Source organism: Colletotrichum paranaense (genome assembly GCF_030867605.1).
Source record: "Colletotrichum paranaense strain IMI 384185 chromosome Unknown Scaffold_3.1, whole genome shotgun sequence".
NCBI lineage: Eukaryota > Fungi > Ascomycota > Sordariomycetes > Glomerellales > Glomerellaceae > Colletotrichum > Colletotrichum paranaense.
This window is the reverse complement of record NW_026848961.1, coordinates 43,281-58,548: the sequence shown is the minus strand read 5'-3', so window position 1 is coordinate 58,548 and position 15,268 is coordinate 43,281. Positions and strand designations below refer to the sequence as shown.

At 51.5% G+C, this 15,268-nt stretch overlaps 6 protein-coding genes across 6 annotated transcripts; 2 read left to right on the top strand and 4 right to left on the bottom strand.

The window, feature by feature from the left end:
- Positions 1–709: 709 nt before the first annotated feature.
- Positions 710–1,622, bottom strand: CPAR01_03550 (glycosyl hydrolase family 16; the record flags this gene model as incomplete). The annotated part of the gene is made up of 2 exons (XM_060487837.1): positions 710–804; positions 872–1,622. 2 exons carry the CDS (start codon positions 1,620–1,622, stop codon positions 710–712), a joined length of 846 nt encoding a protein of 281 aa, XP_060352043.1.
- Positions 1,623–1,782: 160 nt separating this feature from the next.
- Positions 1,783–2,232, bottom strand: CPAR01_03549 (uncharacterized protein; the record flags this gene model as incomplete). Its single annotated transcript, XM_060487836.1, has 1 exon — positions 1,783–2,232. A coding segment is annotated over one exon (450 nt), but the record flags the coding sequence as incomplete, so codon positions are not given.
- A 2,172-nt stretch (positions 2,233–4,404) lies between these two features.
- Positions 4,405–5,650, bottom strand: CPAR01_03548 (meiotic recombination protein DMC1; the record flags this gene model as incomplete). The annotated part of the gene is made up of 3 exons (XM_060487835.1): positions 4,405–4,502; positions 4,717–5,151; positions 5,233–5,650. Coding segments are annotated over 3 exons (951 nt in total), but the record flags the coding sequence as incomplete, so codon positions are not given.
- A 427-nt stretch (positions 5,651–6,077) lies between these two features.
- Positions 6,078–6,325, top strand: CPAR01_03547 (uncharacterized protein; the record flags this gene model as incomplete). Its single annotated transcript, XM_060487834.1, has 2 exons — positions 6,078–6,212; positions 6,272–6,325. 2 exons carry the CDS (start codon positions 6,078–6,080, stop codon positions 6,323–6,325), a joined length of 189 nt encoding a protein of 62 aa, XP_060352040.1.
- Positions 6,326–6,813: 488 nt separating this feature from the next.
- On the bottom strand, positions 6,814–8,365 carry CPAR01_03546 (WSC domain-containing protein; the record flags this gene model as incomplete). The annotated part of the gene is made up of 4 exons (XM_060487833.1): positions 6,814–7,459; positions 7,514–7,597; positions 7,650–7,982; positions 8,037–8,365. 4 exons carry the CDS (start codon positions 8,363–8,365, stop codon positions 6,814–6,816), a joined length of 1,392 nt encoding a protein of 463 aa, XP_060352039.1.
- A 4,436-nt stretch (positions 8,366–12,801) lies between these two features.
- CPAR01_03545 (uncharacterized protein) lies at positions 12,802–15,120 on the top strand (the record flags this gene model as incomplete). The annotated part of the gene is made up of 4 exons (XM_060487832.1): positions 12,802–13,414; positions 13,472–13,618; positions 13,791–13,920; positions 13,965–15,120. 4 exons carry the CDS (start codon positions 12,802–12,804, stop codon positions 15,118–15,120), a joined length of 2,046 nt encoding a protein of 681 aa, XP_060352038.1.
- Positions 15,121–15,268: the final 148 nt, after the last annotated feature.

The following is a 15,268-nucleotide window of genomic DNA, read 5'->3' as shown; positions in this document are numbered from 1 at the left end:
TCTAAGATCCAAGATCCAAGATCCTAGGGTGTGTTCTCGGCAGTATGGATGCGCAGCAGCCTTGTGGAAGAGGTGGATTGCTGGCTGTGCCATCGTATATTTGCTGTTTTGATGAGATGGTGTATAATATTCTCGATCTTAAGAAGACGTTGATTAGTATCTGCGTTGGCTACGTATATCTATAATTACACAACAAACCGGCTGTGTAGGAAATGTTGCAGAATTCGAGTCTACCTAGGCACGTCACAGTGAGTTATACGAGCAAATGGTCTGCATCCGCTCTCATAATTGTCATCAAATCTAGCGATACTTGTGTTCTGGAGGTTTAGATGACGGGGAAGGATTCCCGTGTTGGATTTCAACATTGACTGCTATATAGGCGGTAAAACCTAAGAAGTCGCTCCTCCTCTACGCCTGTTCAGGTCCGCAGGCTTGAAAAACAGACGCAGATGGGGGAGCAGAACGTATGAGTGTAAAGGCAGCCGCTATATATCGCTTTCCAAAAAGGGGTATATACCAAAGGGGCAAGAATTATCCTGTCTTGAGAAAAGGAGGAGTGTGCCAAAGGAGCCATGTGCGACTCGAATGTACGAGATCGGACGTTGGGGCACTATGTGATGGCCGGAGTTCATGATATGACGGAGATATGTGAGGGCGGTGTCTGCGAGGCCAAGCTCATTACGAATACAGCCATTAGAGGCAGCTGCACTCAAGGCGACTGATATACCGTGAGGTATCCGATCTCCATCATGCTTCCATAGCCATCCTGAGTAGCGTCGGTAGGAGAACCCGGCAACGTGCCGCCTGAAACTGGTTAGCATTCTCATGTACGGCAAACGGTCAACCGAGGCGAAAGGAGCGAGAAACATACCAACTGCTACATTCATAAGCACATAGTAAGGCATGTGACAAAGGGTCGCCCAGATGCCTTCGTCACCAATATCGCTGCCCTTGAGCTGGTTGAAGACAACACCGTCACGGTACCATGTGATGGTCTCGGTGACCCAGTTGTTCGACGTGCGGTCCCACTCCAGTGCCCAAGTGTGCCAACCGTTGTCGGGCATCGAAGTAGCCACGCCACGGCCGCTGGGCTCGTTGCAGATGCCGCCGGATTCTTGTTGGCAGTGAACGGTACCCGTGGCGGTGGCCTGGCCGTTGATCTGTTCAAAGATGTCGAGCTCGCCGCAGAGGGGCCACTGAACCCCGTTGCGAACGGCATCGCCCAGCATCCAAAAGGCAGGCCACATGCCCTGCTTATTTGCGTTGTCGCCCATCCTGAACATTGACTGAACCCGCATCTTCCCTCCCGGCTGAGGTGTCCACGCTGCCTTTGTCTCGATACGCGCAGATGTCCATACGCCGCTTGCTGACTTTCGGGGAATGAGCTGGATGGTTTCACCACCCGATATTTGGACGTTCCAGGACGATTCGGTGTAAGTCTGGACCTCGTTGTTCGTGTCGATGGCCAAGGCGACGTTCCATGTGTCACTTCGAGGGGGTGCGCCGGCGTTTCCTTGGAAGGTCTCGGACCAGATGATTCTCATGCCATCTTGTGCTGGGGGCACAAGAGCACCGACGAACGGCGTGAGAGAAAAGAGAAGTCGGGCGTATGTGGAAAGCATTTTTGTCTCGTGTATTTGCTGTTACTGACTGACTCCTTTCTCTGTTCGTATAGTATACTGAATGAATGGATTGGTATTGAAGTCCGTGGGTTCAATCTCGTCTATTTGCGAGCGTTCAGGGGATGAAAGTGAATGGACGATGAGATTCAAATGAATGTGATCACCAAGAAAAGAATGTAACGGCACTGGGCCTAGTAAGTGAAAGTGGGTGCGGTAGAGAACGAGAGAGGCGGCAAAAGCACATAGTTGCCAACGGGCAGCGAGGCTGGGTCGCCTCTATATATATACGGCCAGGAGAAGTTCCTACATGGGAATGGTCCAGACAACGCACATTGGGAGGAACAACCTTGCATTGGGACAACTTGACAAGGGAGCAGGACGACAAGGATGCTATGCCGAGAGCAGGCGACGAGTGACAACGGGTAAGGAGGAGCTTGTGCCATGCCCTTGCTATAGCAAATGGTTGGATTAGGGTAGTTGTCCAGAGGCGGCAAGGCAGAGAAAGAGATTGGCGTGGGGAGTCAGGATGAAACGCCCAGAAGCGGCCAGGAATACCCAGTGTGGCGGTGACGATGGCCTGCCTACTTCGCAACTCGGCGCAGTCTTCTTGGTCGACTCTGGCTCAGCCGCTCGGGTTACAGTACGCAGTATCCGCACAGCAGGAGAGCCAAAAATGGGCGAGCAAGGGCATAAACTGCGGTTTGCCAGATAGATCGTGGACGGTAGTGATTGGTACATTAGGTCACTGAGGTGAATATGGATACATGGCAGGGAAAGCAGGGGTTATTTCCAGTATACAAAGTGAAGGTAACTGCAGAGAGGAGTTCCTCGCGGGTAGTGGGCGTGGCCAGCAGGCAAGGCCAGGGAGTCCTGATCTGCGTCGGACAAGACGACAGAGAGATAGGGGCCGGCCCAAGATCGAGACCAAGATGTGGACAAAGAAGTTGACGGTGGCCATGGATAAGCCAGCAGGTACTCCGTACTTGGTTTGTGTAGTGAACCGTGAGAGCGAGCCAGAGCAGGAAGAGCTAACTAGGGAATGGAGCAGGAGGGTTGGCTCTTAGAGAATTGACTCGTCAACGATCTCCATCGGTCCATCCATATCCGTACATACACATGGAATGCTGTGGAGACAAGAAAAGAGGCTGAGGTGCGATCACGGACTCATATGCAGACGTGATATTGGTATTCCGTAGGCATGGTGGTATGGGAGAGAACGGGGCTTTGAGAGCAGTCAAAAAAAAAAGGGACGGGGCCCATTGGCGGCGCATCCGAGCCAAGGATCGACGACGGATACCGCCTGCACTGGCCAACGGGTGTCATTGGCGGTTCATCTGTACTCGGTACTGCGAGCGTCAATTGCATAACCTTCAATTTGGGCACCGCGGCACTACTTGGTAGATCCACACTGCGGCCAGAAAGAAAGAGAAAAAAAAAAGCAGTCAATTGTCCAGTCGGGGGCCAAAACTCTGAAAAGGAGGTGGACTCGGGGCATTTGTCTAGAGCCTAGAGGTGTCGGAGTCAATCAGAAAAGAGCCTCGAAAGGGGAGGACAGTACGAAGTACTCCGTACACTAGGACTAGGGGTTTCGGACGTGGGGGTTACAAGAGCCGTGATTTCCGTCCATTGGATGGGCTCAACTCTCACCTTACAGTAGGTAGACTTAGTCTTAGTATTTTGCTGTGCACACTCAATTTGTACAGAGCATCCGTCGATATCTGGTGTGAGGAAGGCGATATGTATTCGTACGAATCTGAACAAGAAGGCTGCTGGCAAAAAGCTTGGCTTCCTGCAATTCTTCAAGCTATCACCAGTGGCCATGGCTGCCTCCCTTCCTTCTTTTCAATTTCCTATCAAGTTGTGCAACTGCGTGTGGCTGCACTCAATGGTGTGGCAAGCGGGCCATTCTCGCCAAGATGGGATCGTCAAGTGCCCCTGAATATTCAAAAGCTGTACATACATGAAGAGTGCAGGCACCAGGATGGCACAGGCAGCGCTGCCCAGGTGCTGAACCGGCAATGCATGCCCTGAGACAACAAATGGCAGGGTATCTTAACAGGGAGACGTCGGCCCAAATCCACAAATGGGTCCAGCACCGCTTGCAAGTTGGACCACGTCCACCTGGGACAACGGAGATTTCTCCCCCCTCAGGAGTCCCGGCTCGATTGAGTTGGCACTTCAACAGAACTCTACGCAGTACGGGGTATTCTGTAGGAGGCCTCGAGATGGGCCCTTGACTACCTTAGCCGCTCACAGACGAATACTGTGTACCTATGCGTATCCGTACTCATGGATAAGAGATGCAGCTCTAGTGTACGATAAGCGAATGCCTTCCATCGCACGCTCGCCTCGTCGCCCAAAAAGAATTCCACAATGCTTCAGCGCCGTTGAGTGCCACCTCCGCCACTGCGACTTTGTGCCCCCATTCATGAAACTGAAGACTCCCGCAATGGAAACGAACTGCGTTGTCGTTCTCGGATGAACCACTACAGCTGTCACGTGTTTCAAGCAAGGGGGTTGATTGTGGCTGTCATTGTCCAGTCATCGCATCACCCCATTACGCATAGTCATGCCTTATGTCAGAATGCGTGACTGTATCATTCATGTGCTACCTTCTTCCATGAAACTGTTGTCGACCTCTCTCCCGAAGCAAAAATGAGACGTTTTGTTACGGTGCAGCGAACCCACGCCGTGTAAACCAACAGAGCATCAATCGCAGTACTATGTATCCTGCAATGCTGTCATGTGCTTGAAAAACTGGCAAACCATGGTTGCTGGTACTTCAACGCGATAATTTCATCTGCTTGTGAGTCGCATTGCCGGGTCCTGGCAGGACCAGCTCCATGAACTGTTCCGTGGAGTAGTGGGCTAGATTCCTCGCTGACCAAAATCAGGCAGCCCGCAATATGCAGTTTCTGGGTAGAAGGTATCTATGTTCTTACTGCGGCCTGCTCGCCGTAGTTGGATAGATTTGTAAGTCGAGGCCCGCGTAAGGACTTGCTGGGCCGTGTAGGCCGTATTCAACCTGCAGAGCAGAGGGTATTACCGCTCGCGCCCGGAACCGCGGGTCCAAATACATCTCCCAGCTTCTCACCTAGCCGCACGATGGTGTGCTCATAGACTCGCGCTGCGTCCATGTAGAGACTGTCCTCGTCTTCGCTCCACGTCGTGTTCGTCGCATCTTCCAGTTCAGTGTCGCTATTCATGGAATTTGCGTCTGTCTCGTCACCTTTTGCGCCGTCGTCTCCGTCGGACTCCTTGCTAAGGACCTCCACAATGACCAGTCGTGTCTGCTCCACCGAGCTACGGCATCGCACCATATCTGTCGTAGACATGCCAGCTCTCATGCCGTTCTCAAAGCCAGGCAAGGTGTCTTTGGTCTCGATATCGCGGCCGATTAAGAGGCTTGCGAAGCAATGGTCCAGCTTTTTCAAGACGGAGAAGGTAGCTCTCGGGGAAGGAGTAAAGGCGTCAATCCATTGCGTGAAGTCGCTGGCAATGTTCAAGAGGAAGGGAATCTGTATGCTCGCTACAAGACAGAGTCAGCAATAGTACCGGCGTTTAACTCAAAGCAACGCCGATTTTCGAGGGAAACGGGCTAGTTCCTCACGTGTTCCGGACAGCCATAGGACGTCGATGACGTTATGTAGGTCCTTGCAAAGCTCCGTAAAGCTCTTGTAGCCTATGACATCGTCGCCGGGCTCAGCACTGCCATGCTTCTTGACATAACGACGATTGACAATGGCGAGACGTTCCTCAATGTACCGGCGTACCGTCTCTTCCTTGTTGGAACCTGGTCGGAGCGATCTGGCGCGGGGATGCGGCAAAGCCGCACTTGAGCGCGCGGAGGCACTGCTAGGAGCAGGTGAAGGGAGAGATTGCAATGGAAAGAAGCCGCCAGGACCCGCAGGCTGCGGAGTGTCAGTCATTATGTCTAAGTACTGTCGCCGGTTACTCCAGAGTCGATGCTGCTTTGCGCATTGCCCACGCAGAAATGCCCTGAGTCTTAAGCAGAGTTCCGCCCCTTCAAGGTTCTAGCGACGTGGGGTAGTGATGTATAAGTTGATGCGCAGACTGGCAAGGCGATTGGGACGTCTGTACGTAGTACGGATACGTAGAAACATTACCTAAGCCGAGTGAAAGGGTAGTGGAGATCAAGGTAGGTAGAGGTACCTACCTTAGGTACTCAATCAAGCGCTTTATCTGATCTCCGATAAGAGCTATCATCCCCACCTCAGCCACAACAAGGCCTTGCCATATGTGGCTTGCGCGTGGTTGACGACGCCCAGTCAAAAAATTTCGGCCCTGTACGCTTTCCGCGTGAAGTCGAGCCGACCGATCGCGTTTACGACCTCACATCCCGCCCCTTGCTACAATCACATCACCGTACACCACATCTCCAAGCTCAACTCGTAAATCGTTCTTCCTTTGCGTCTTCAAATCCAATTATTCGTCATGCCTGCCAAGAGAATCGTCGTCCAGAGAGACAACCAGCGCTCTCGTCAGCCCAAGGGTTACTTCAGATCAACATACGATGCGTTGACTTCCTCTGAGAATGCACCCATCGTGCGCAGCGTCGCCATCTTCGGCGTAAGTCACCATGCGCTTCCAGACCCCTGATCTGTGAGCCCTGCTAACGTCCAGTTCAGGCAGCTGTGACTTTCCTCTCCAGCTCCTGGGGCGAGTTCCTTCTTCCTCCGTAAGTTGCTCATCACCTTGAGCCCCAATTCAAGGTCGCTGACGCTTCGATTTCGCAGTCAATAAAGATCTTTCTACAATCGAATGACGGCTCATGTATAATTACGTCCTTTTTGCCGCAATAGAAGCTGGCTGTACAATACTCGAAGAAAGGTAGCCTCGAGGCTACGGGGAATGGCATCTGAGGTCTGGTGTTGACCTCAACGCCACGGCCCGCACCGGCTGGCTTTAATGAATCTCTCTCTGACGCAATAATTGTTCATTTGGATGCACTTGTGCCGTGAATATGTTCAACCAACAGGGAGTATGTACGGCGGTTGCTCCAACAGTGTCGCAAGTCTACCTCGTGTGCCTAGCTCGCCCTCTATCGATTAGGACACCAGCAGTTTAAGCAAGCAGTGCGATGATGGCAATCAATTAGGCGGTACGCAACCGTGTTAACTAAATCTGTTGTACGCGATAAAACTTCCTCGGCTCTACCGATTATCTTTGATCACATCAACTCCGCGTTCGTGCAAGTCCCGTTGCACTTCTGATAGAGAGACATCGCAGCCCAGCCGCCGCACATCTCCGTCTTGCTACCCCCACAGGGCATATCGCAAGCTCCCCAGAGCCCCTTTTTGGGCTTCCGATCATCAGCTACCGAGTTCCCGCACCAGCATTCTTTCGCATATTCAAGGCCGGCATACTGAAAGCCCTTTCCGTCACAGTACTTGATACATGTATCAACCGTCATGCTATCACCGGACGTCTTGGCGCCCTGGAGCGTCCTAGTCTGTCCAGCCGGATCACGGCCACAGCCCAGATATTTGTACTTGAGAGTACTTGTCACGTCCTTGTAACCCCACTTGGGTGCCGAGATCTGGGTCGCTGCACCGCAGCCTGATTCTGCCACAGCATTGCCTGGGCCTCGTTGAATGCTGTTGCAACCAGGCAACTTATCAAACTGGCCCTGAACTTGCTCGTCAACTTTGACGGGGACTTGGCAGTTCCTTCGGGTCTCGTCGTCAAAAAACTGGAAAACAGGGCATTTCTCGATGCTACCACCGTTGTCGGTGCATTGTGTGATAGCCGATTGGAGTACATTGACGTCCCATCCATTAATGAAATCGCCGTGCAAGCCATATCCAGTCGGATCACTAGGTAGTGTAAGCAGATTTTTTTTTGTACGAAAGTGAAGGTGAGATGCTGACCCATTAGACAACACAAACGGTTGCTTATCTCCGTACCATTTGTCCTTGAAATCATTGACGCTAAATATCACTTCGTAGAATAGACTGGCAGACAAATTAGCACCTTGTGGTCATGAGTTCCCTGGTGTAATCTCACGTAACGAATCTCTTGGGGTGAGTTGTAGGACATTTTCCGTTATCAAGGCGATCCGGGTACGCCATGTGGCTTTTGTGGTCAGGTGAATCGAGGTTGACACCGTCCCAGCATGCAGGGAATATTATTTGAAGACGGAGGCCATTCGGACAGTTACGATTGGGAAGCTCGCTCGTTGCAGGGCCGCTGTTGCCCAAGCACACGTAGGAGATGGCCCGCTGCTCGAGGGTGTTGTTGTAGCTTCGAAGCTTTGGGTCGCCCGCTAGCATTCGAAAGCCCTTGGGATACGCGATGAGCCCTTTGCTGTATTCCGGATCCTTGGCGTCCTGGCGGAACCTGGAACAATGGTCAGTTCTCTGGCTTCTCTCGTTGTGCTACATCGTTACTCACAAATAGTAGGCAAGCATGCCTCCGGACTGGGAAACACTAGTGAATTTGCCGTCTTGGCCTTGATAGTAGAGGGTTGGAGTCCAGTAGTTGCTTAGATCGGCAGTCACCTTGCACGTTGAGCAAGTGGCAGCACGAGCCTGCTCATAAGTCATACTGAAGTCGAAGCCATTACCACCCATGATGGTATGAACATGCCCTGAGAGAGCTCCCGGGTTGACAATGGGATCGGCGCGCTCAACAACCACTGGTTTTGAACAGGGCATGATGAAGAAAGCAGCCGCTTTGCCGCCTGCCCAGAGCCCAACGAGAAGTTGCTTGCTTACTTTCATGATGGGCAATGATAGGAGTTGTGGCGAAAACGATAAACCGGCGTGGAAAAAAGGAGATTTCAAATATAATTAAAAGAGGGAGCGATACTGGTTACCCAAAATTTGATAAAACCGGCTAATGATGTCGTGGAATTCTGGTCAAAGATCAAAGTTCACCCAGCGAAAGCTGGAGTGGGGGCTAGGAAATAGACCGAAAGCTAATAGCTCTAAAGGAAGAGCAGAAAAGCCAGGTATGCAGGTGGACATGAGAAGAAGTAATGACGGCAAGTCTAGGAGAAGAGGGCGAGGCGAAGCAGGCTATGGTGATCTTTTATCGTTCACTTTGAATGCCTACTGTCAAAACCCCACCCAAATCATAGGATCTAGTTAAGGATCTAGACCGGGAGGCGCAGGAGGCTTTCCGTCAATGCGGCCGTGACAATAGACACAGACAAACCATTATCTAGACCTTGAGCTACAGAAGGAACAAGGAGGGTGCCCATGAGTGGAGGAAAATGACGAGTTGGCTGAGCCTAATCTAAATGCGTGCTTGATTTCGCCAAAGAGCTGTAGTGGCGTCGACAATTGGCGAAGCTCTGCTCAGCTCTTTGGCGTTGATCGGAGATGGCTCCGCGCTTTAGTCAGAATGGAGAGGTGGTCGCAAGTAACGCTTGCCGGTGAAGGTTGTGGTCCAGAAAAGAAGGGTATTTCGCTCAATCGTTCCGCTCGAGCTTAGCCTACATGTCAGACGTTGCGGCAGTTGTCTCTGATTCACCCATTGAGCTGGTTGAGCCAAGAGGCAAGATTTCAAAGACAAGGCGTCGCGAATCTGACGCAGGTCGAGATCTTACACGGACGAGGTCGCTGCTTTAGTCGTGATGAATGGGAAAATCCCGAGAGGAGGCATCAAGGAGACAAGGTCGAAGCTTTGGGGTGGATTGTCTTAGACACGTGGAATTCGGTCATGACAGGGTCCATCTCGTCAGAAAAATGCCCCTCACTGGCTATGCAAGCATCCGCCGTCTGGCGAGCTTTCGGGCGGAAGGCGGATCGTGTGTGCAAGCCACTGCATCGTGAGCTACCGGATTGGTCTTAGAACCGGCTTTTCAAGACTCAAACGGAGCGCGGACGAAATGCGGTTACAGAAAAGGCGGATTAGTGTCGGCTAATAGGGAATTGGAAAGTAAGGGATGTTGGACGGCCGAGTGCCAAGCTGGAAAGACGCTAAAACGTCAACGAGAGACATTAAGAGGGCTAGGCTCTCACAATCTTCGCATTGAGAGATTGGTCTTACGGGCCTCAATACGTTGTCTTCTTGTCTCAGTCCAGGCCAGGTTGACCCGCTCCGCCTGTCAGGTTGTCACCTGTTCCCGGAATGACTGACGGCTGAGGAATGTTTTCGGATTTATCGTTTCCTAATTCATGGCGTGAAGTCCTGACGAGGACCAACCACCCGACCAAGTTGGAAATTCCTGAGACAGCAATGTGCCAAAATAACGATCGTGCATTTACCCTGGTGAGCACAGTCTCTGATCTCATCATACTGCCCGATAACCCGACGATTGGGTAGAGACCCGTTGCGTCGGGGTGCAGAAGCTATGTCCCCGCACCGGAAGTGGGGAATCGGGGCCAGCGGCCGGGTCGGATGTGTGAGTGGGTCTCACGGGACGGAGGCAGACGTCAAGTGCGTCAGGCGTTTGACGACTCTCAACTGCCTTGCGACATCCGGGCAACTCTTTTGACTCACGAACCTGACGGTGAGGCTTGAGCTTCAGGATTCTTGCCTCCCCCTTGCGCCTCATCCGTCAACATCGCACCATCCTACCCGACTAGCCAAAGTATAGCCTCTGGTGAACGGCAAACGCTTAAGTTGACTACATGACTGCATAGACCTCGTGGCTCTTCAAGCCTAATAACTAGGAGAACCCATTGCGGCTTTGGATATTTTCAACTGTTCGTTTGCTGTAAGTGAAACAGTGTGTTCAAGCCAATCTGCGAGCTTGGTCAGAGGCAGGAGTGCCAGCCTGCTGAGCCGCCACAGGGTTGGTGGGGAGGGGGGGGGGTGCGCTCACCAATTGCGTCAGCAGCGGCTGATAATGTCAGGTCGATCTCCTGGTTCCAGCCCCCACCAAGAAATTATGATGGAAGGCAGATTGACTCTGGCATACGGCTGCTTTGAGACTGCCACACCTGCTCTGGCCAGACGTCAAGCCAACAACCAAGTTACGGTCAACACGGACGCACTCGTTTCCGATTTGGATGGGGGGTACATGGGAGCATTATACGTCGCTCTGTCGATCCCATGGGCAGTCCCTTCTACCCGAATAGTGAACAACAGTCCGGGCCGGCCATGTCTCGCGGCCCAGCTGGTTTGTCTAGCCAGGACACGGGCCGTCAGAGTTCGAATGGACAGAATAAGTGAGCCAAGCTAAGTTGGGCTGCCACAAGCTAGGCATGTGGCTTTTAGCTGCTGTATCATGGCCCGACTTATTTTCTAATCTGACTATCTCGGGCATTGTGACATGTGACATGCGACAGAGCAATATGTCTGGCATCATTTGCAATAACAATTGATCCCTGGCAGTGCAGTCTGACCGATTTTTTAACGGGACCATATGCCGTCGTCTTGAACCATCTGACCTGTGAACAGTGTATTCCACACATTGCTGCCGTACGGTTTGTTTGTGACTATCTTGCTTGCATCTTTCGTCTTACGCTCTCGGTACTTTACGGCTAAGGTCTTCCAATAGAGCTGCTTTATCATCAATTTCAGCCTACTCACTTACTATACGTGAGATCACAGGCTGAGAATTGCATGTAGCAGTGTGAGGAAACACTCGTATTTACAAGAATACCGAATCTCATTGCAGGAGCGAGAGTAACGCGCAAGGAAGTCTTGTTTCACTCTAAGTAATATTGCCATCAGTCCTGAAAGAGCCGACTATTAACTTTCTTGAATGGCACTGCAGGTATGCCTGATCTCAACTTCCTGGTCAAATTCTCGTACTGGAGACATTTTTGATACGGACAAGAATAATATACGTCTGGTCAAGAACCGAGATATTCTTCCAATGAGGTAATGACTAAATGTGATGGAAGTATCAACCATTACACAGGGATTCTAATGATCATATCCGGTGTGTGGACTCGCGCGACACTTTATCCTCGGACTCATGTTGATTTTATTCGATTCCCTTATAGTCATCGTTGCTTTCTTGAAATTGAGGCTCCTAGCTAGGCCTCGAGTCGGGCTCATCAACCTACACGTTGGTCGTCGTCCTTCTACCTCCAGGCAGCCTGTTAGCTTTCTTCTCGCGCCTCGATCAGTACCTCGTGAGGAGAGTCGCACCCGGTTTTCTGTGCGGCATGTTCAGTTGCTCCTCCTAAGACACCTCTGACCACTGGGGTACGACCTCAAATATACAGGAATGGGGGCGGTGCCGTTATATGGTCGTTATCTGGCACATAAAGTCCAGCCATCACCGCCAACACTATCAGACTGGCGGCAGTGACTTGATCGACGTCGAGTGGCAACGAATCGAAGGTGACAATCTCGAGAAGGGATCCGTCAGAAAGAATCGAGAGGCGAGATTTTATGAAGAGCGAGTCTCAGCCAATCGTTGATTTCATGTGTTGTCTGCCTTGGCCAGAACAGACGCAGATGATCGTGTACTGAAATTCGTGAGCTTGCCTCACCACGGCTATTCGTGGTCATGTTTCGCTACCTAAATGATTAATCCACAGTTGCTTCATTCACTTGTGGAATAGCAAATTCATCGATAGTTGCTTCATCGCAGAGACTCAAGTCATTCCCAGCTATATGATAGGCATGTTCTTGTGCTTCCCTACCTTGGCCCCAAAAGACGTAATCTGAAATTAACAGTGTTTTCGACTTATGAAATTGCTTATATGTCACTTCTGTATTGTGATCTAGGTTTATTTCAAGCGTCGAATCGGTTGTTTCTGTCTGCGTCATGTATGACTGATACCTCGAGGACCAAGGACAATCTTCGAGTAGGTACCTTCCGATCTGATCCGCACTATCCGAGTTGAACGGAAAGCGCGGCTCCATCAACCAAGGACGGAAGTAGAGGCTGTAGGATATATCTAAGGGTCTCCTGCCTCGTACTAGACTTGGTTACCGTGTCTGAAGAAGAAGGAGTCTGCCAATGCGTATGGCTGGAGAGCTTTTGCTCGGCCAGGGCAAGTGCATGTTCGAATGACGCTACCTGGCGACCGAACACTGTCACTCCAGCTTTCATTTTCATCACGACCTGATTCGTACGTCAATACATAACTTGTTGGTACTTACACGGTGAGAATTCTATTGCCTTGTTGTTCCTTGTCACACGACTTGCCAGTACTCTCTTCCAAAACGCGTTCCCATGGAGAGCCACCTGCCGGGATCACCTACACAGGCAAGATGCTCGTCGCCAAAGGACTTTGTACGGGGAGACATGAAGCCCGCACCTCTTCGACTCTCTCCCAAGAGCAAAGAAACAGACGAAGCACCAGGTGTTTCACAACAACAACCAGGTGCAAGCTTCATCGAGAACGCAACACCTACCGATGAATCCACTACGACTGAACAATTCAACGACAAATTGCCTAGACATCCAACACAGCTGAAAACCCCGCTCTTGGCTGCTATCGTATCAAAGTTCGAGATACTTGACATAATGACTGATCTCGAGACACAAACTACTGCCAGCCATGGTGCGTCGAGCGTAGAAGTGCCTCGTTCGCCAGCCGAGAACCGCGCTGTCCGTAAGGAGATAGGTTTCTCGGTCAAATCTGCTCCTGCAAAGAACCCTCCACCTGGGCCAGGCTATGAAGAAGTGGGGAAGTTACAGTCAATCCCAAGCCCGAGCCAGATCTCACCTCGTCGGAGTTCGTCATGCGAGCCCCATAACAGCCTACAGACTGGAATTCGAGCAGCTGCAGAACAAACAACCTACACTTTTGATCCATTTACTGGAGAGAGGCGGCCTAACAAAGCTGGAAGGTCAGCTGATGGAAGACAGAGAAGTCTTGTAGCTGAAAGACGACAACTTTTTGAAGCTCCGATAGGTAAGTATGACATCCTAAGTAATGCTAGTCTGCACGGAATGCTGATGGTCTGCGTAGGCGGCGTCAGAACAAACTTACCGCTGCCAACTTTCGGCAACTACGGTATCACGCCACAGACACAGACACCTTGCTGTACACTTCCCCGGACTAAGACCTGGAAACTGAGGTCGAACGATATCGAAGCTCCTGAAGATAGCCCTCAAGGTAGAGCAGAGCCACCTTTGGACCCAAGGCTTGTCAATGCCGGTGACCAAACAAAAACGGCAGTGGAAGGAAGTTGGACCCGGAGCATTTCGAAGAGCCTTGGATATAGCTTTGGCCAGAGAAGTAGTCCGACTCGCGAAAAAACGCAAACGGAGCAGATCACCGTTTTTAGAGGACACAGAGACAGAGGGAAGCTCTTCGGGCTTTGGCCCCGAGCCATGGATGCCCTCCATTCACGGGATGCTTCGACCTCAAACCTGGAGCATGGAATTGCCAAAGCACCAGACCGGCCAACGGATCAGGTGGATCTTGAGATCTCCTAGTCCATAAGCACGGATAGTACAAGGTCGTCGGTCCCGCAATCAGAATACTACGAATCCAAAGAGAAGCTACAAACAGAACACGCAACTTCCATGACGGGGTTACTGGAGTCTTCCGGAAATGCTGCTATCGTAACAGCGCAAAGCAAAGTGGCGAGTCTGAGAACGCTGTTTGATGAAAGCGCCAACGATACTGGTCCAAAAAGCGGCTCGCGACTGAGGCGCAGTCACACTGGGTCAGCAAATAGGTGGACTGCTAACGGCAACTCACAGATGGCCTTTCAGCCTGGCCACGGACAACAGTTGCAATATGAAGTATCCACGAATGGTGCTATACGTTGTTCCTTCCAATCAACGGTGGGCGCCCGTATATCTAAAGGATCAACTTCTTCTTCTTCTTTGAAGGATCGAATTAATACTCTGGAAGCCATCTGCCGGATGGATGCGGAGACGAGGCCCTCAACCAATAAAACGATCCTGGTGCCAACATCGAGAATCGCTGGGCCTGAGCGCGAGGCAGACAATTTGAAAACCCACTCCGAGAATCGATTCGAAAGCCTGGGGTTCAAGCGTGGTCGCGAAGTCTGGCGGAAGATTTCCGCATCATGGGAGAAAGGCAGGCTAGAAGAGGGCAAGAGAGATGAAATTGACCACACAAAGCGCAATGTGACCAAGTCACCAGAGCCCCCTACCTGGCAAGGGTCCTACCTGACTATTGCTCGATCAGATGACAAACAGCTGGCCAACTATTCGCCAGAGAAGCCCAAAACCCGACACCCAGCTGCGTCTGCGTCTGCATCGTCGAGAGACAGGCCCTCCCGAAAGAGCACGTCGGCCATTCCCCGGGAGTGTCTGAGCACCGGTCATAGTCTTGACGGCTGTTTATCAGAACAAAAGAGAGCCCTGCCGCTCAGTACCACTGGTCCAGTCGTCACTTCTACTTGGTGGCAACTTGGATCATTATCCTCGTACGCACCTTGGAGGACGAGGTGGGATGCTCTGTCAGGAGATGCTCATGGGACTAGCTGGGCTCGATGGCGCGCACCACGAGACAGAAGAATTGTGGCGACCGGTGCCGAATGTCGAATGTACCATTCTCGGCCAATGTCTACTGTACAGCTGAGTAAAATGCGCAAAGCTGCCAATCGGCAAAGTGAAACAAGCATCAGTAATGGTAACTGATTCAATGCCGGACGGGCTAGCTAGCAGTGCTCTTCAGTGATGCCTTAGCATAGAGCAGGATATCATTTGTAGTGTGCCGGCGTAAGAGACCTGGAGGGTGAAGGCTGCAAGGCTATGGAGCATAGTACTGGGACATGGCCAGCAAAGG